The sequence below is a fragment of the Nerophis ophidion genome, linkage group LG03 (assembly GCF_033978795.1).
Source record: "Nerophis ophidion isolate RoL-2023_Sa linkage group LG03, RoL_Noph_v1.0, whole genome shotgun sequence".
Lineage (NCBI taxonomy): Eukaryota > Metazoa > Chordata > Actinopteri > Syngnathiformes > Syngnathidae > Nerophis > Nerophis ophidion.
Window position 1 is genome coordinate 41,229,070 of NC_084613.1, and position 19,620 is coordinate 41,248,689.

The window sequence follows — 19,620 nt, forward strand, 5'->3', positions numbered from 1 at the left end:
CGGTTCAAGACCAATTCTCTGATGCCATACCGTTGTAATTTCTTTATTAAAATATTGTGATTGATTGTGTCAAGTGCTTTTGTTAAATCTATAAACACTGCAACAGCTATCTATTGCTTTGGTAATCTCTTCCGTTTTTTCGATTCATGTCATTAATGTTGGCTCTGTATCCATATTGGTTATCTGTGAGTGTTTGATTTGTCCATCCATCCATTTCTACCGCTTGTCCCTTTTGGGGTCACAGGGGGTGCTGGAGCCTATCTCAGCTGCATTCGGGCGGAAGACGGTGTACACCCTGGACAAGTCGCCACCTCATTGCAGGGCCAACACAGATAGACATTCTCACTCACATTCACATACTAGGGCCAATTTAATGTTGCTGTCAAACTATCCCCAGGTGCATGTCTGTATTTATGAATGTGTCCAATCTGCTGTTAAACAGTTTTTCAGTTTTTCAATAATTTTAGAAAATTGTTGTAGTAGAAAAACAGGGGGGTGGGGGGATTTGCTGCTAGCGGGGTGTATAATATAGTCAGTATGTCATGGATGCAAAGGATTCTGGGTATTTGTTGTGTTGTGTTTGTTGTGTTACTGTGAGGATGTTCTCCCGAAATGTGTTTGTCATTTTTGTTTGGTGTGGCTTCACAGCGTGGCTTGTAGACTGGTGTTTGTCACCTCTATTATAAATTGGTACGACTTTTGATATTTTCATTTTATCTGGGAATTTGCCTGTTTGAAATGATTGGTTGGGTTAAGGGTTCCGAAATCTCTTCAATAAACTTTTTTGTCATATCATTTCCGTTACAATCAGTTGAGGTCTTAGATTTACATTTTCTCACAATATTGATTATTTCCTCTTGTCACTCCTTCAAGGAACATAGACTTGGGGTTTCTGTCTTAAGTGTCATTCAATTCCTCATCCGACTCTGGAGCTTGAATCTTTTCCTTCACATTTGGTTCAATGTTGACAAAGTATTTATTGAAGTGGTCAACTACTTCATTTATATTGTCCATCCATCCATCCATTATCCATACCGCTTGTCCCTTTCGTGTCACGGGGGGTCCTGGAGCCTATCTGAACTGCATTCGGGCTGAAGGCGGGGTACACCCTTGACAAGTTGCCACCTCATCGCAGGGCCAACACCGAGACAGACAACATTCACACTCACATTCACATTTATATTGTCCTTTTTTTAAAATTTCCATCTTAGAAGTTTTTAGGTTTGCCACCTCATCGCAGGGCCAACACCGAGACAGACAACATTCACACTCACATTCACATTAATATTGTCCTTTTTTTTTACATTTCCATCTGCAAAGTTTTTAGGTTAATCCTTCTTGGCACCATTTTTTATAATGCTATTTCGGATGCCCCATGTTGGTCTTAAATTCTTTCGGTTCTGGTCCAATAATTGTAATACATAATTGTAACCTATATAATATAACTGTAATATTATTCCCTCTGTGTTAGGATTATGCCAGTTAGCTTGTTCTTATACGTTTTGTACTTGTTTTCTGCCTCTGTAGATCTTTGTGTTATAAATGTTCTATTTAATGTATTCTTCTTGTTGCAAGCATTTTTGAGTCCTTTTGTCATCCATCATTGATTGTTTTTCTTTTGCTTCTTACTAAGTTGTTTCAATGGACAGGGTTTGTCATAAAGCATCTCAAAAGTATTAAAAATAAAATACCATATGCATCATCTTTGTTTTCACTGTATACATTGTCACAATTTTGATCTCTCTGATCATTTTTGAAAGCTCTCATACTTTCTTTGTACATATTCTTTAAAATGTCTTTGTCATTACTTCTTCTTGTAGTTTCTGTCATTGATTTTGAAAACTGGTAGATGATCACTGATGTTGGATATTAACAGACCACTTGTTGTATTATTACCAAAATCATTACTAAAAATATTACCAATAAGTGTGGCGGTCTGTCCTGAGATTCTGCTTGGGCTTGTGATTTTAGGACATAAACTTGGCAGTACATTGTGTCAATATAGTCATCAATGGACTTATGTTTGTTAGTTTTCAAGAGGTTAATGCTGAAGTCTCCACACAGTTATTTTTTGACTGCTTTCAGTAAAAGTTGCCTCAATCCAGTTCTCAAATGTATCAATGTTTGACTTGGGTGATCTATATTAACTGATCAGTACGTTTTTGCCTTTTTCATGACATTTCAATGGTTACGCATTCTAAGACCTTATAACTAATGACATATGTTTTACCACTTAGTCGTTTAAGTTCTTCATCATGTACACGGCTAACTCCCCAGGTCAAAATTCATTCCTTTTTCAGCATCCATCTATGTTTCTGAGATAGCGTTAACTTTTAAACGGTTTGTTGAATTGTTCTACAAAATGCTAAATGCTATTGTAGTTTGCATACATACCTCTGCTGTTTAAATGAATAATCGACACTGATTTATTGTTCAATAACTTGCTGAATAAAATGACTGAACCGAGAAGATGGGGAAACTGAAGCTCAAATTAGAAATCTTTTTGGTTGTTCGATGACAATATCGCCACCTGTGTCATATCACCAAATTATGCACACACATTGCATGTTCATCTTTATCTGTATTTTAGGTTGGGCTAGAAAAGATGGCAACTGAACACACCCGACTGATCTATATGACAACAGGAGTGCTTTTGGAAAAACTGATGTCCGCCAGGACCCTCACAGAGTACTCCCATATTTTTATTGATGAGGTGCGTGCATATACATAGCAAATATCATCTCTTGTGATAATTAACCACATTTTATTTGGCTGTACTGTAAATTGAGTATGTGTCTAAAGGATTGCTCTGCAATTATCCATATTTCTTATTCTTTGGGTGTTTCATTGTGTAACAATATCTAATCACTGACCATTTGATCCAAATATACTGTTACGGCTGAAATATTATGATTACAGTACAATAACAATACAATACAATTTCTGTAGAAATTGGGTGTGAATGCCCCAAATGCTTTAGTCAAACTGAAATGCAGAAGGAATGTAGGATGATTGTAAGAGTTTTTGATAAACAGTAGGAGTGGTTTGCATATTGTAGAATGCTCGTTTAAATGTGAGTGGAATGTGTAAGGTTTAACTGTGAAATGGTTTGAAAGCAGAAATACTGTGATTGTAGGAAAAGTTTGAATGTTGATGATAGGAAACTGTACTTCGATGTACAGTACTATGAATTTAGAAATGAATGTTATAATAGTTGGAATTAAGGCTGATTGCTAACTAGCCAAGGAAGTATGCATCCCTGAATTAATTTACTAGATTAACCCTCGTGGGTAAGTCCATGCTTTCGGGCGGTAAGAGATTTGAACCAGGGCCGTGAAAGTTGATCATGCTAACCACTGTATTAAACAGCCACACTAGAGCAGTTTGCCGCTTCGGTCAAAATAGATCTGTGTGCGACAGTAGTGCCTTTTTGTTCAATTTCGGGTATGAATATTTTTCTTTACAATAAAATGTATGTATGTGTCTGTATTTATTTAAAAAAAAAAATGTAGAGATATTTTGATCCCTTCCGGGGTTCAAACCCACCGCAGTAGAGTGAAAGGCACATGTTACCCACTCAGCCAAAATGCCCTTCTGTCAAAAAGAAGAGCAGCTATGGATGTTAGAGTGACTTAGCCGTTAAAAATTGCATCTAATTACCCAGAATTGTATGCTGCAACAGTACGTTTTTAGGTCATTTTTGTGATAAATTGAAAAAATGTTTTTACAATAAAATATGGTACTTCTGTGTATGACACATTTACTTCCAAACTAGCTAGCATTCAGAGAAATAAAAAATTAAACCATTACTTACATTGATAGGGGAGGAAAAAGTCGTAGTCTCAATCATACCATTTTGTGCTTGAATACATATATCAGCCAATATGACATGCTGCACCACACACGTTGCTGGACTGTTGCCTTCACAAAATTACTTCAATGTGAAACTTCACATAAAGTATGTTACACAAGCACAATTAAATAAAAGTTATAATGCTGTTAAGTCTATAAACGGGTGGAAGGAAATGGCACAACAGCAGAAGTACAACTCAATATATATTTATTCAATGATTGATGAATACTTAGGGTGTGTATGCTACTATGTGTTTGAATGTGAGCTATGTGCTGGGATTAACATATGAGGATGCCTTAAGGGGTGTTAAGTGTGTTGAATGAGAGCGTCCAAATCCATAGGAAAGAGGCAGGGAAGTCCGATGTCCAAAAGGGGTCGTGATGCAGGAGAGAGCGTCCAAGGTCCAAGCAGGGTGTCGATATCAGGAGGGCAATCCGGGTCCAGGGGGAAAAGGAAGTTGACACGAGACTGGGGAACAAAAGGGAGACGAAGATGAACAGACCAGGACACAAGGAAACAAGCTAATAGAGTTAATACTGGTGGGAAGTCAGAGACGTGACGCTTACTGCGAATAGGGCTACGTTCCGACGTCGATTAGTTAGCGGCGAGGCTCTTTATACTGTTGTCCGTAATCACTGCCAGCTATGCTGTTTGAAGATTGCCGCCGGCTGCGGCGGCGTGTGGGCGCGGTCTGCGCAGGGTGTGTGGGAGCGTGTCCATAAGCGCTCACAGTGGAGCCGCTGAGTGCTCCTGCAGAAGAGGGAAAGGCGGACTGCCCATGTGCTACAACAAATGCTTAAATAAACTAACATTAACATATTGCCAATGATCCCTAAAAAAGAAAATGTTTTGAAATACAAAGGTGGCTGCCAATGTTTAATCTGAGGTCAATGGGACATTACCCAGAATGCATTTCTGAGAAAGTATTCTTTCTTTTTGTTTTGCCAATTTCAGACTAAGCACTTGTTGTATTACTACAACAAACATATTTTCCAATATTTTTTAACTTGCAAGGCTATTATCGGGGTGGGTAAAAAAGGCAACCGTCAGTGAGAGTGGTGGGCTGAGTACCATTTGTATTGTCCAATATCTTGGAGAATCATGAAAAATGGTAAATGTTTTTGGTTTGGATAAACTATTTTATTGTCCTGAATGAATATGAATATTTTGATGGTGGAATGGTTGAAATCAGTTTAAAGATGTAGGAGAAGGCAAAAGTTTTTAAAAAGGGTGAAAATACTGTAAAATTATAAATTACTGTGAAACCGGTTATTTGGGAGCATGTTTGTTGACGAGCCTGCATGTCCTTAGAGCGCTTAACATTTTGACACTTGAACAGGATCAATTGGATTGGAAACGGTATTGGAGTTATAGGTGGATGAACAACGCTGCGGAATAATAATAATAATAATAGATTAATTTTGTTGCAGAATAAATTAATGTGAATGCCTCATACAATACAGTAGTTTGAAAACATGAGCATTGATTGTACCAGAAACACTCAACTTTAAATACAGTTTAAAAAAACAACAACAATATAAATTAGTAACAAATAAACCACAACAAGTAAAATAATAGCCATAACAATACATTTAAATAACAATTGCAATACAAAAATTTAGAGATGCCCGATAATATCGGACTGCTGATATTATCGGCCGATAAATGCTTTAAAATGTAATATCTAAAATTATCGTTACCGGTTTCAGAAAGTAAAATTTATGACTTTTTAAAACGCTGCTGTACGGAGTGGTACACGGACGTAGGGAGAAGTACAAAGCGCCAATAAGCCTTAAAGGCACTGCCTTTGCGTGCCGGCCAAATCACATAATATCTACGCCTTTTCACACACACAAGTGAATGCAAGGCTTACTTGGTGAACAGCCCTACAGGTCACACTGAGGGTGGCCAAATAAACAACTTTAACACTGTTATAAACATGCGCCACACTGTGAACCCACACCAAACAAGACTGACAAACACATTTTGGGAGAACATCCGCACCGTAACACAACAGAACAAATACCCAAAACCCTTGCAGCACTAACTATTCCGGGACGCTACAATATACTCCCCCCCCCCCCCCCCCTCCTCATGCTCTCTCAGGGAAAGTATGTCCCAAATTCCAAGCTGCTGTTTTGAGGCATGTTAAAAAAAAATAATGCACTTTGTGACTTCAATAATGAATATGGCAGTGCCATGTTGGCATTTTTTTCCATAACTTGAGTTGATTTATTTTGGAAAACCTTGTTACATTCTTTAAGGCATAATAATGTGTTAATTCCACAAATCTATATATCGGTATCGGTTGATATCAGAATCGGTAATTAAGAGTTGGACAATATCAGAATATCGGATATCGGCAAAAAAGCCTTTATCGGACATCTCTACAAAAAACAATAAAATTCAGTATTTACTGTCTGATTTTATTTATTTTACACCTATTTTATCCTCAGAGTGCATACTTTTTGTGTCAAATAAATAATAATAATAATGATAAAATGTTAAAATGAAAAAAATACTCATTTACTGTGCAATACATGTTTGGACTATTTTGACCTGTATTTTAGGTTAAAGCATAATAATTGTGTAAATGTATCAATTAGTGCTTTAGGTACATGTGGGGCGGCATAGCTCGGTTGGTAGAGTGGCCGTGCCAGCAACTTGAGGGTTGCAGGTTCGATTCCCGCTTCCGCCATTCTAGTCACTGCCGTTGTGTCCTTGGGCAAGGCACTTTACCCACCTGCTCCCAGTGCCACCCACACTGGTTTAAAATGTAACTTTGATATTGGGTTTCACTATGTAAAGCGCTTTGAAAAACTAGAGAAAAGCGCTATATAAATATAATTCACTTCACACTTCACTACATTATGCTAGATTAAGGTACATTTTGTAACCTTTAGTTTGTTAGTGCAGTTACACCGGATGTGAAGTACCGCGCTATTATTGTGAAGGGTGTAAGTGTGGTGTGCTGTTGTTCCCAGCTTGATGAGTAAAGAGGCAACTTGAGACTGTAACAAAAAAGAGCAAGTTTCTCAGGTTGTGACATCTGTTTGTAGATTATTGTAACATCGATGATGTTACAACAACACAAGCAGATAAGATGTGTTGTGGGTGTATGGATTGTTCCTGCGAGATTTAGCGTCGTAGTTTAGTTGCTGTTTCAAGTCGCTGTCTCGACATTGTTGAGTTCAAGTCGGCCGACATTTGAGTGTGTCAGGGAAAAAAATAGCACTACTGGACTCTTTATTTTCCCAAATAACTATCTCTTTTCACAATGAAAGCCTTTCACTTACATTTATGAACATTTCCCCTGATATTGTTTTGCGTTTATCAGTGGATTCTGTATTATTGGCCAATTATGTGAGTCTGTCCGCGGTTACGCAAACCCAGAAATCTTACGCCACACTCTTCTGTTGAGTTTAGTGATTATTGATTAGGCATACTAGCGCTGTATCAAATAAAAATGGCAACCATGGGGAAATTCCAAAGTTCTAGTAGACATGCTCTTTTTTCACTCATTCTGTTTCACTGTCACAAGCTCCAGAATTTGCAAGAACGTTGTGTGGCCCATTAATCTTTTTTTTTGTTATTATATTTTCATAAGAGTGAGAAGCCACAATAAAAATTGAAAATTAAAATTTAATTAATTGTCTATCACTATGTACAATGTAATTTTTCAAGGTTCATGAGCGCACTGAGGAGATGGACTTTCTTTTGCTTGTCTTGAGAAAACTTCTCAACTCCAACTCTCGTTACGTGAAGGTAACTGCGAAATCAGAACATTATTTCAACTTGTTGATCCATCACTAATGGAATCGATACTCTTCCAGATCATACTCATGTCAGCCACAATCAACTGCAGACAGTTTGCAGATTACTTCAGTTCTCCAATTCGTGGAAAGATGAGCCCAGCCTATGTGTTTGAAGTGGAGGGGGCACCTTATGGCATTGAGGATTTTTACCTCGAAGACCTTCAGCATTTAAGTCTCTATAATGTAAAGCACTTCTTAATTCTTGTTGATTATTCTGTCCTTGGTCATTGTGTTTTTCCAAAGACGTGTTTTAATTTGTCTTTTTACCAGGTGGATTCAGCCCATTTAGACGACCCTCACATTTCAGCTCAGATGTATGATCTTGCTATCAGTCTCATCCAGAGCTTTGACAAGATGGAAGGCCAAGATTCCAGGTGAAAACTCCAGTTCTCGTTTTGTAGCTTTAAATGCACTAATGGGTTGAAAAATGCTGTTTTTTGCATCAGCGATGATGATGGCGTACGCCTCTCAGAGAGAGGCAGTGTCCTTGTTTTCCTTCCCGGCTTACATGAGATAACCTACATGCATCAAGCCTTGGCCAAGCTGGTCCGCAAAAGGTCAACTTTTTTTCTACATAGTAGCATCCTTTTTATGTTCAAATAAACATTTTGCTGTTATATCGCATTGCCCAAATTGATCATATTAGCTTTACTTGTTTTATTGTTTGAATCCCTTGAACCCATCTCAAGTTAATACAAACCTACAGGTTACAGGTTTATCCCCTTCATTCCTCTGTGACTATGGAGGAGCAGTATGGTGTTTTCCTGCCTCCTGTTCCTGGATACAGAAAGGTATACCTTTTTATATGCGGGATATTTATTGATTTGTTCTAAATGTCTGCTTGGACCTTTGCAGATTATACTTTCCACCAACATTGCAGAAAGTTCAGTGACTGTGCCTGATGTCAAATATGGTAGGTTCTTTTACCTCAGTTTGGTCTTACCCAGGGATTGCCAAAACCTGTATGAAGTTGGCCCCTCGCAAAACTCTTTTAAAATAGTCTCATTTGTTTGTGCTAGTTTCTGCAGTTGAAATGGTTGTTTGTGCTGTTCATGTTTCTTAAATATTAAGATTATTTTATAGGTCAACCAAAGGTTACCCAGCCCCTTTGTTCTTAAGAGTAAAATACCTCAGAGCACACAGTGCACAAAAGTGTTTCGCCATTCTAGATGACAAGGGTGAAGAACAGGAAAATGTGGATGCATGTGTTCAGATCCAGGCTGATTGGACAACTGAAATATGTGAAAAGAGCAAATCACTTACCATGGCTGATGGGGATTGTGACAATAACTTCCTCCCTGAGATAATTCCCCATATACAGTAATGACACATGCAAGTTACTTATAACGGTGCCACTACTCCACAGCACCAGCGTCACTGCAAGTTCAGCCGAAGATGAAATTCAAAAATGCAAAAGGTAATTTCAAACACGAAAACTTACCTATAAGGGCGGATCGTTTTATTGCTCGCCATCTTATCTCCATCAAAGGAAATATGCAGATTTGTTCTGCTAAAAAAAAAACTGCAATGCTGCCATTGACCCTGCGTCCACTGTAGAACAGAAGAGATAAAAGGATGCCTACTTGTGTTAGGGTTGTGATGCTGCCCCAAGCACATACCCAACAGATGAAGATGCTGTGGAAAACTTGAGAAGCCAAGTGGTTCCACACAAGAAAAGGAAGATGAGTTCTCTCCTTGTTAAGAATGGCTGCATGCAGTTTCATCTGTGGGCCACAAAAAAGTAAAGCTGCAATTGATAAAAGTTGGAAACCGTCAGCAGCCTTTTAAAGTCTATAAATCAATAGCCTTTGTGCTAAACACTTGTGCATTTGCATATGTAGTTCTTTCTGCGACAGTATTTCTTTTGAAAATGTATTTTGCAACAAGCACAGCAACCAGTTCAAAAGCCATCGCCACAAAGGGTGTGACCCAACAGGTCTACATAGAGAGGGCAAGACTGATAAACTGTTTGAAGCTGTGCAACTAACATGTGGTACGCTACAAATAAATACACATTGCAACATCTCTGCTATGATACAGAGAACATTGCAAAACATTGCAAGTGTTTATTTGCAACCTAAGCAAACAAAGTTGCATTTATCTCTACCTCCATTGGTGTCCTCCAGACTTGTGGCATCTCTCATCTTGCAACTGCTGTGGAAGAAGGCCTCAGTTTTCGGACTCAATGGGCAGCGAGGTTTATCCATAGCTACAGACTTGGAGAACTTGTTTGGATTGACACTGACCTTGGCAGCCATTGCTCAGCAACTCCAGCACAAAGGGTTTTTCACCAGAGAGGGCTTCCCTTGTGTGAATTGTCCTGCAAAATTGTGCTTCAAGGACAGGCCTTCACATTGAGGGAAGTCATTGCTTTTCGGGCAGGCTTGACCTTGGATTCTCTTGGATGTAATGTATCCTACTGCAAAAGGGCTGCATGTGTCTGGGAGCTGTATGATGACCTGCGAAGTGGTGTATAAGCAGCATCAGAAAAATCAAAGATGTGCCCACATGGTGTGTTGTACACAAAGGACTAGAGATTTTTTTTCATAAATTATGGTTAGTGTTTACGTTTATTCTTGTTCTGCACTCATCTTTAAATGTTAAATTTGTATTTGATGTTCTAATTTGCACAAACATTTTTGCACATTGAATTAGTGCTACAATGTTTATATTTCATATGCAGTAATAACGTACACATTGAGTAAATGCTACAATCTGGTTGACCTTTGATTGACCTAGAAAATAATCTTTAATAACTCAGAAAATTATCAACCGTTTTAACTGCACAAACCAGCACAAACACAGCACAAATGATTGGGACTGGTTTGGGGAGGTTTTGACATAGTTAAGACTGTTTATATGCAATAACTTAAATCAAATTAACATAAAAATCATTTTTAAAAAATTGTTTAAAAAAAAATGGTAATAACTTGTACTATGATAGTTAAACCAAAAATATTTGTAGCACAAACGAATGAGACTATTTTGGCTTGATTTGAAGTTAATTTGGAAAATGGGAGGATGAATGAACATATATTGACCTATAAAATAATCTTAAATGAAACTGCACAAACAACCTTTTCAACTGCACAAAGCAGCACAAACGCATGGGACTATTTCATTAGAGTTTTTTGAGGGGTGGGACGGCCAACTTCACACAAGAGTTTACAAATTGTGGAAAGAGAATATCAAATAATTTACTGCCTCTTTTACTCACCATAATGTTTTAAGTCAGTGTAGGAACTGAAAATGGACGTATTTTGCCATTACAGATACCGGTAACTGAAATTATGCTGTGTTCACACTCCAGGTCAATTCCGATTTGGTTTTGCCCATCTGTGACCTGTGTCAGATTTTTTCATGTAAAAGTGAACAGTGCAATACCAAATGTTTAAAAGTTTGGAAAAGTAGCGATAAACATTTTATTACCGGTACCAAATCATTGGTATCGGGACACCCCTAATTCATATAAATACATATGTGTACTGTTGCGTTGGACCAGGCGTTCCTCTGCTGGGAATTTAAACTGCCGGTCTTCTCCCAAGTTCTTTTCAATGACACAAGGTGATTCTCAATTAATCCCAGACAATGAGTAGGATATGATATTTTATTCCAAAGCTCTGGGAGACCAATTTAGATACAACCTTTCAATCGCATTGCCCAAATTGATCTAACATTCTAACAGGAAGAGACTACCTCTTGAATATGCAACCCGCTCCCCCACCCCCTCCCCAGATGAGGCATACAGGCTCTTTTCTCAACTAGAGTTAAGATATTCCGGGAGTACTCTGACTTCCTACATTCCAAAGCTCCAAGGCTAACACACAGTTCACTTGCGGGCAAACAGAGAGAACAAATGGAGGAACACTAGCTGTTTTAAAATATGACTATGAATATAAAGAAATAACTCTAAAATATGGATATATGAAGATATCTATCTCCGTCAATCCCCCTTCAGATATTCTACAACAGGTCTCTAACACAAATACAAAACTTCTAAAGCACGCACCACCTTAAAGTTTTAGCAATGTCGCACTAAAATAAAATAATAGTTACATGGTAGTTAGATGGAGGGAGTCCACGTCAAAGTCGTCATGGTCAGCGAGGGAAACTAGCCATTCTCGAAAGTCATCACTTTGCTTGACCCCCTTCAGAGACATAGCAATGGATGGCCTGAGGGAGGTCGGGGCAAGTTGTTCAGCAAGTCCCTCAACACCGTCACGAGTCAGGTTGGTCAGTCTCAACAGATTATAAAAACAGAGTTAATGCGCTCTACATTTTTATTAGCAGTCACAGGGAAATTAGCACCAATGTTAGGAAGGTTCTTGAAACCTGCACAGGTTTCACAGCATAATTTATGTCGTCTGGGGACCCCCCTTGGTTGCCCTATTGCATCAAAGTAAACACCATCAGGGTTTCTCATCAATTCAAAGGAGCCCCTTACACTCCTAGATAGAGCATGACGGCGTCGGCGGGAAGTTAAAGAGGCCACTGAAATAGGAGTTCCAAGAGGTGTTAATTTGGTACCCACTAGGGTGAGAGGGGTCACCAGTCTAACCATAGGGCCTATTTTGGAGCCATCTTTCAGTGTGGTGCACCAGGAAGGGTCAATGTCACCCAATTTGTTGGGGTACGAAGAGGGTCCTGTGAATTGATAACACGTGTAAGTCATGTTTTGGGCCACAAAGGGAAGACGTCGAGTGAAATTTTCAACAAATAACCAACAAATCACACCCTGGCGGCATTGGTACAGAAAACAAGGAGATAAGACAGTTTGAGCCATTTATGTCAGTCAACTTAAAAGGGGCGGAGTAAGTGTGGGGAAGGGACGGCCAGCGGAACAAGCAACACAATCACCCATGTTTTGGCTCTTGGCCACCCTAGTCATTCACTTCAGCCACAGGTTGCCTGCACCCACTCCCAGGGTCAAAGCTACCAGGTCTTCATTGGTGATGTCATTAGTATATACAGATGTGAGAGCCTTTGAAACGTCACCGAGGTGGAGTGGCACTCTAGGTTCTACAGAGGGGGCAGAGGTAGTTAACGCCCTCTCAAGGACATTAATTTTAAACTCTCTTTAGAGTCTGTACCAGTCTGGTCAACCCCTAACTCAACATAAAACGGACTGGGCCAATTGGGCATGACACCCACGTTGGCATTTGTAAGAGCGATGGGGTTCTGGGAACGATCAAAGTTCCTCTGGAAGGTCATTCCTTCCCGAGTAGTTTTGATGTAATAATAGGGGCCAGTGGGATGCCAATGCCCTATATAGTGGGTTACCTGCTTCCACCAAGGGCACCACACCCTAGAGTATGTATTCTGCTGCCGACACCAATAGCTCAGATTTGCGTCGTATCAAAAATAGAGGTTACTACCACGGTAATAGCTACTATGTCCCTCGCAATCAATCACACTGCACAGGTCAAAAAAGTATGTCTTGCTGATCCAGTCTATTTAAAGTCCGCCCTATGTTCTAAGACACTTGTCAGTCACTGTCGTCAGGAAGGAAGGACTGAGGCACAAGGACGTTAGAACAAGCCTAAGTACCAGTCTGTCAGGGAATACTGCTGGGTGTAACATCTTGCCTTTCGTCTATCAAAATCAGAGTAATTTAGGTTACGAAACTGGGATAAACATCAAACTTTTCACTTATTGTAGCGACACCAATAGTTATGCTGAAAACCAGTAAGAGAAGTTGTATAACATCGAGTACATAGGTTGGTCTCAAGTAAGGATATTTGATAGCTCAGGATTTATGATACAGCAGTTGAACAGGTCTGGTAGATCTACACGACGGTAGACGGCAGCTCAACGGGGGAGATCTCTCTCAGCGTCGTCTTCTGGGCTGTGAGACTATGCGTGTAAGTTCTGCTACGAGGGCGAGTTGGGCCGGTGATGTGGCGATGTCGGCAGTGACATCTGCCAGTCCGTTCCACGATCTTGTAGAGACCGGTCCACCTGGGCTCCGACCACTTGTGCCTGATGACCTTGATCTTGACCCACTCTCAGCGGGCGGAAGGGAAATTGGAGTGGCGGGCTGTCATCCTCGAATCTGCACAGAGGAACTGGCACATAATTCTGAATTTGCTCAACGTACCATTTTGGTTCTACGCTTATTCCTCCTTCCAGGGGGGGCGGCTGGATCTGTGAAGGACTGATCTGTGTGCAGTTCAAAGGGTGAAAAAACTGTTTTGTTCATGGTCATTAAAGCCAATGGTAACGCATCAACCCACCTCAATTTGGTCTGTGCACAGATTTTAGCCAATTGTTTTTTATTCTTGTTCATTCTCTCGACCTTACCTTTGGACTGAGGATGGTACACCGAACCGAACCTGTGTTCTAGTCCGAGAGCCTTTTCGACCAAGGCTAAGTGAGCATTTTTAAAATGCGTGCCGTTATCTGACCTAATCTTTTTGGGGTAACAATGTCGGGCTATTAGGTCATTAACAAGCCATTTTATTAATGATTTAGCATCCTCTTTTTAGGTGGTGGTTGCTTCCGGCCAACCACTGTAATTGTCAACGCAAGTCAGCAAGTACCTTTTCCCTTGTACCTGATTGATCATATCAATGAAATCACAAACTTTACACAGACGTTACCTCACCACCTCCATATTCCAGATTAATCTACTAAAACACTATCGATGTGCAAAATCGTAATTTTCAAATTAAATGTACTTATAACTTTTAACCCACTGAAAAAATGTTAAAACTACCTCACTTTCCCCTTACGGCAAACCCCGCCTCACCCTGACAGCAGTCTTGCCTACACCAAATCATGGCACCTTCTACATTCCTGTTGTGACAACCAAGTTTCCCATTGGGAAACTTGGCCACCCTGCTTACCTGAATACTCATTCCTATCTTCTCCTAATCAAAGCCAACATCGAAGCCTGTCAATAACACCATCAGGATGGGTCTGTTGAATGTCAGGTCTCTGAATAACAAATAATTTTTTTTAATCAATAATTTTATTACCACTTCTAAACTTGACTTTATGTTTTTAACTGAAAAATGTTAAAACTGGAAATTGTCAGTCGGATGATTGTCGATTTTGTTGTAAGGAGTCTCAGTCTACCCTTAACTCCTCCCCCTTCTGTTTTTGAAAAAAGGGACTGTGTTTGTAATACTTTCACTTTCAGAAACATCTAAGAAAAAGTTTAGCTGATAGTATTAAATTATTCAATATGGTGAAAGCGACAAAATATGCTTATATTTATATTGACACAAATGCTAGAAAAACACTAACCTTGTGGTGGATGCTTTTGCAATAGTAATTTGACATTCTACCACACCTGGTGGCCCAATTAATTCGTTAAGTCAAGCTCATGTTGTAGAAAGTTGAATGATGCGGACACGTTTGTTACCGAATACTTTCAATTAGACTTCTGTCTTGACGACTTTGTGCATGTAATAAGCAACTATAATTATTTGATATGCTTAAATGTCATGTGTAGTTTTAGCTCAGCTGTTTTGTAGCTGCTAGCTCCTTGTAGCCTACAGCCGGGGTGTCCAAAGCACAGCCCATATCTATGTGTTTAACAGACAACTGAAACAATTAAAAATGTGGTATTTGTGTGTCGGTTCCATCATTGGACCTAAGTCTTAGGTTTTTGTAGGCGGGACAGAGAGCAATGGAACAATGTGGGACATCATTTGTGTCCATGTTATACCATGCTAGTTGTTGCAAAGATATGTCAACATGAGTAGCCACACCTTGGGTTCCAACATATATATATATATATATATATATATATATATATATATATATATATATATATATACATATATATATATATATATATATATATATATATATATATATATATATATATATATATATATATATATTTATTAAAAGGAGTCAAAAGGCCTCCTGGTATGAGTCGTCTACTTGTGATCATAACACATGGCGGGTCGGGTGGTGGTGCACACGGAAACAGCTCAGTCAGCCAGGGTTTTCACTGATAGAACAGTTGCAGCAGGAGTTGAGGTACTCAGCAGGCGAAAGCCAATTTTGATGCTTCAAGCTATACTATGAGCTCATGCTCATGGAGGTGCCTTGATAGTGGTGCCGCACCTTGGTGGCCGTACCGTCAGGTAACACCTGTAAGGTCCCTTCTGTGTGATATTGAATGTCAGGGTACAATTTGTAAAGCAGGTCATAACCAAGCTGGCACGGTGTGTGCAGGTCGACCACGAAGGGGTGTTTCAGTGTGTGTCCAGCAATTTGAACCGGAAGTGGTCTGGTGACAGGTAACATTCTTATGACATCAGCGATGCCTTCAACCTTCAAAAGAGAAGCACACAGTTTCTTTGTTACCTCAGCATTCAGGGAAGAGTGGGTGGCACCAGTGTCAATCACAAACTTATAACATTGTCCGGTGACACTTATGTCCAGCATGGGGCCTGTCTGTATTTCCTGCTGGGGCTTCTGTTGTGGGCGCCCTCTGCCACGCCTTCGTGTTTGTCTGGCGGCATGACGGGACCTTTCCTGTTCGGAAATGTTAGGACAGTCTTGAACCCAGTGACCAGGTTGGTCACAGGCAAAACAGTTTCCACCCCGGACTTGCCTCGAAGCACCGCGTTTTCCACCACTCAAGTCCATCTGCCTGTTCTCACATCTGTTGAGGATTCTTTTCTCCGCCTGCTGAAACTCAAAAGGAAGGTCACCCACTGCTGAATATACTTTAGCTGATTTCTGACCTTTCGGTTATTTTGACATTTTTGCTTCAGTGATTTATAAATTAAGGAGTTGTTTCCTTGTTACTCTGTCATTCGCCTTATCGTCCTCATCCTGCTTAGCCCAATTATGCATATCACGTTTAAAACCACAACATTAATTGTCCCATTAAATGTTAATCAATACCTCTATTTCAATTATTATACGCAGTACTTTATGTATATTTAAGTAACTTTTTAAATCAATTTAAGATTATCTATGAATCCGTTGAATTGCACAAGTTTTGGATTATCTATAAATTAATGAGATTATCCTTTGTGTCTATCAGTTAGTTGTGCATTCTGACTTCCTGTCGTGTGTGATATTCTACAAAATAAAAGCACGCATTTATTTAAATTATTCTTTGTGGTTCGCTTGTTGTCTGTTTACTTAAGCTCTCATAGCTTAGTATGTTCTCTGATTAGAATGTTTAACGTTTAGGAAACGGTTTGTTTTGACTGGAGCAGAGAGTGTGGCGACTTTTTTTTTTTTCTTTCAGATGCCCTTGTTTCTAAGACAACTCTTACCTCAAATATCTCACCCAGAAGCACAGCTGTATCAAACCTTAATAATAACCAACAACATTTATCATTCCCACTCTCACCTACTCTAAATGGCCCGGTGGCAGTGAAGTCACTGGGCCTCCCTGCTTCGGTTGCTGCCCCCGCGACCCAACCTCTGATAAGCGGAGGAAGATAACTAAATGGATGGATCATTCACTCATATAATTTCTGAACTAAATGTTATAAGAACAACTATAAAACACAGATGTATTTCAGTTTTAGGAGTTCACAACCAACCAAAAAAACAAACAAACAAACTTGCAGCGAACCACAACCAACCGCAGATGCTGACACACGAATAACATTTACGAATACCTTCATTTGTCACTTTTCTTAATTTACCAAACGTTTGAGTTCACTACTTTACGAGTGTTGTAAACACCCTCTTACCCCTTTCAAGAACCGTTTTTTTTCTTTTCTTTTCTTTTTTTTTTTTAAACTCGTTAATTTTATTGTCGACAACAGTACATTAAATTGATCATTAAACAGTAACGATTGATCACATTTTCACGTTCCTATCCGTCACACTCTTTGGCCATTGTGTCTCTTTTGTCTCAGTATCTATCGTCCCCGACGATCGGTTTCGAACCCTTTACTGCGAGTCGATTTTCCCAGATGTCGAGGTACGTTGTCATTATAGGGTATTGTGTGTGGAATTGTGAGGACAAAAATGAAGTAATTCCATTTCACATTGTCATTGTCTACTGTTAGTCCTAAGTGTCCCAATACTTTTGCCTAGTGTTAGTCCTAAGTGTCCCAATACTTTTGTCCAGTGGTAGTCCTAAGTGTCCTAATACTTTTGTCTAGTGTACCTACCTTCTCTGCAGCGATGGACGGGACCGCTTTGGCTGCTGCCCCCGCGACCCAAACCCGGATAAGCGTTAAAAGATGGATGGATAGTAGCTACTATTAGCAAACAGACTTACCAACTCGATGTAATATCTTAACATCAACACACTGGCAAAAATGACTTTTTTTTTAAATTTTGTTTTGAAGGGGTTTTTGCCAACTTCCTATTGATTTTTGCTGAAGGAAGTGTGTGTATGAAATGTAGTTGTAAGTCAGACCTACATAGAGGTTTTTGTTTCATGTCTCTACGACATTCCTAACAAAAGTTATAAGTAGTTTTGTCTGAGTTTTTTTTCTATGGGGCGCTAGAGCGCAATTTTGATTTTTGGGGTTTGGTTTTTTATTAGATGGCAATTTTCGCCAGTCCTGAAGTGTGTGTAAAATTTGGTGAGTTTTGAAGCATGTTGGGGGTGTCTAATTACAGCTCGACGTTTCTGGATGTTGTTGATAAATGGCTTTCGCTTTGCATAGTAGAGCTTTAACTTGCACTTACAGACGTAGTCACGAACTGTATGTAGTGACAATGGTTCTCTGAGGTGTTCCTGAGCCCATGTGGTGATATCCTTTTAGAGATTGATGTCTGTTTTGATACAGTTCCGTCTGAGGGATCGAAGGTCATGGTCATTCAATGTTTGTGTCCGGCCATGCCGCTTACGTGGAGTGATTTCTCCAGATTCTCTGAACCTTTTGATGATATTATGGACCGTAGATGTTGAAATCCCTAAATTTCTTGCAATTGCACTTTGAGAAATGTTGTTCTTAAACTGTTTGACTATTTGCTCACGCATTTGTGGACAAAGGGGTGTATCTCGCCCCATCCTTTCTTCTGAAAGACTGAACATTTTTTGGGAAGCTGTTTTTATACCCAACCATGGCACTCACCTGTACCCAATTAGCCTGCACACCTGTGGGATGTTCCAAATAAGTGTTTGATGAGCATTCCTCAACGTTATCAGTATTTATTGCCACCTCTCCCAACTTCTTTGTCACGTGCTGCTGGCATCAAATTCTAAAGTTAATGATATTTTTTGCTAAAAAAAAAAAAGTTTATCAGTTTGAACATCAAATATGTTTTCTTTGTAGCATATTCAACTGAATTTGGGTTAAAAATAATTTGCAAATCATTGTATTCCGTTTATATTTACATCTAACACAATTTCCCAACTCGTATGGAAACGGGGTTTGTACAATAGGGCCAACCCATCCCTGCCTGGGCACACCCTCCTTGAATTGGAGGACAAATAGTTGGGGCTTTGGCACCAGCATCTAGACTAGATATGACCAATCTTAGTTTATGAGAATGAATTGATGAAGCCTACTTGGATGAAGGGTTAAACGTATTCTAAGACAAACTTTACAGTCCAGTTGCATATGATTGAATTCCCTGACCTCGATAAATGAGAACAACCATCCAAACTCTGGAACATTATCCTCTTCATGTGAGACAGGCCCCTTATTTGACCACTTTTAAGACCCAACTTAAAACCCACTTTTGCTCATTGGCTTTTAACATAGTATGAGACTTTGCTCTCCTTTTCTTTGGAGTTTGTTTTTTAGTTTCTATCTTTTTTTTTGACTGAATGATATTAAGATACGTTTTTCATCTCATTTTGTATAATTTTCCTTTTTTTAAAATTATGTTTTAGTTTGTCTTTTTTCTTTGCTTTTCTGCTTTACAATACTTGTATTTATGGTGTACACCCCCTTGGTTTTGTAAAATGGCTTTATGTAAAGTTTGTATGCTATGGTTTAGTATAGACGAGCAAGGTATCTAGTATTTATTAAGGGTCGTAAATTCCCCAAGTGCTTCAGTGTAAAA

General features: G+C 39.3%; 1 protein-coding gene across 5 annotated transcripts in view; it reads left to right on the forward strand.

The window, feature by feature from the left end:
- tdrd9 (tudor domain containing 9) overlaps nucleotides 1-19,620 on the forward strand; it is a 116,916-nt gene that overhangs the window by 76,778 nt on the left and 20,518 nt on the right. For 4 of the 5 annotated variants that reach the window (XM_061895204.1, XM_061895207.1, XM_061895205.1 and 1 more), the window contains 7 exons: nucleotides 2,591-2,713; nucleotides 7,538-7,618; nucleotides 7,687-7,851; nucleotides 7,939-8,042; nucleotides 8,115-8,225; nucleotides 8,375-8,459; nucleotides 8,524-8,581. In XM_061895204.1, the coding sequence (XP_061751188.1) occupies nucleotides 2,591-2,713; nucleotides 7,538-7,618; nucleotides 7,687-7,851; nucleotides 7,939-8,042; nucleotides 8,115-8,225; nucleotides 8,375-8,459; nucleotides 8,524-8,581 (727 nt within the window). The remainder of the gene's footprint in view (nucleotides 1-2,590; nucleotides 2,714-7,537; nucleotides 7,619-7,686; nucleotides 7,852-7,938; nucleotides 8,043-8,114; nucleotides 8,226-8,374; nucleotides 8,460-8,523; nucleotides 8,582-19,620) is intronic. The other variant, XM_061895208.1, reaches the window with a different exon arrangement.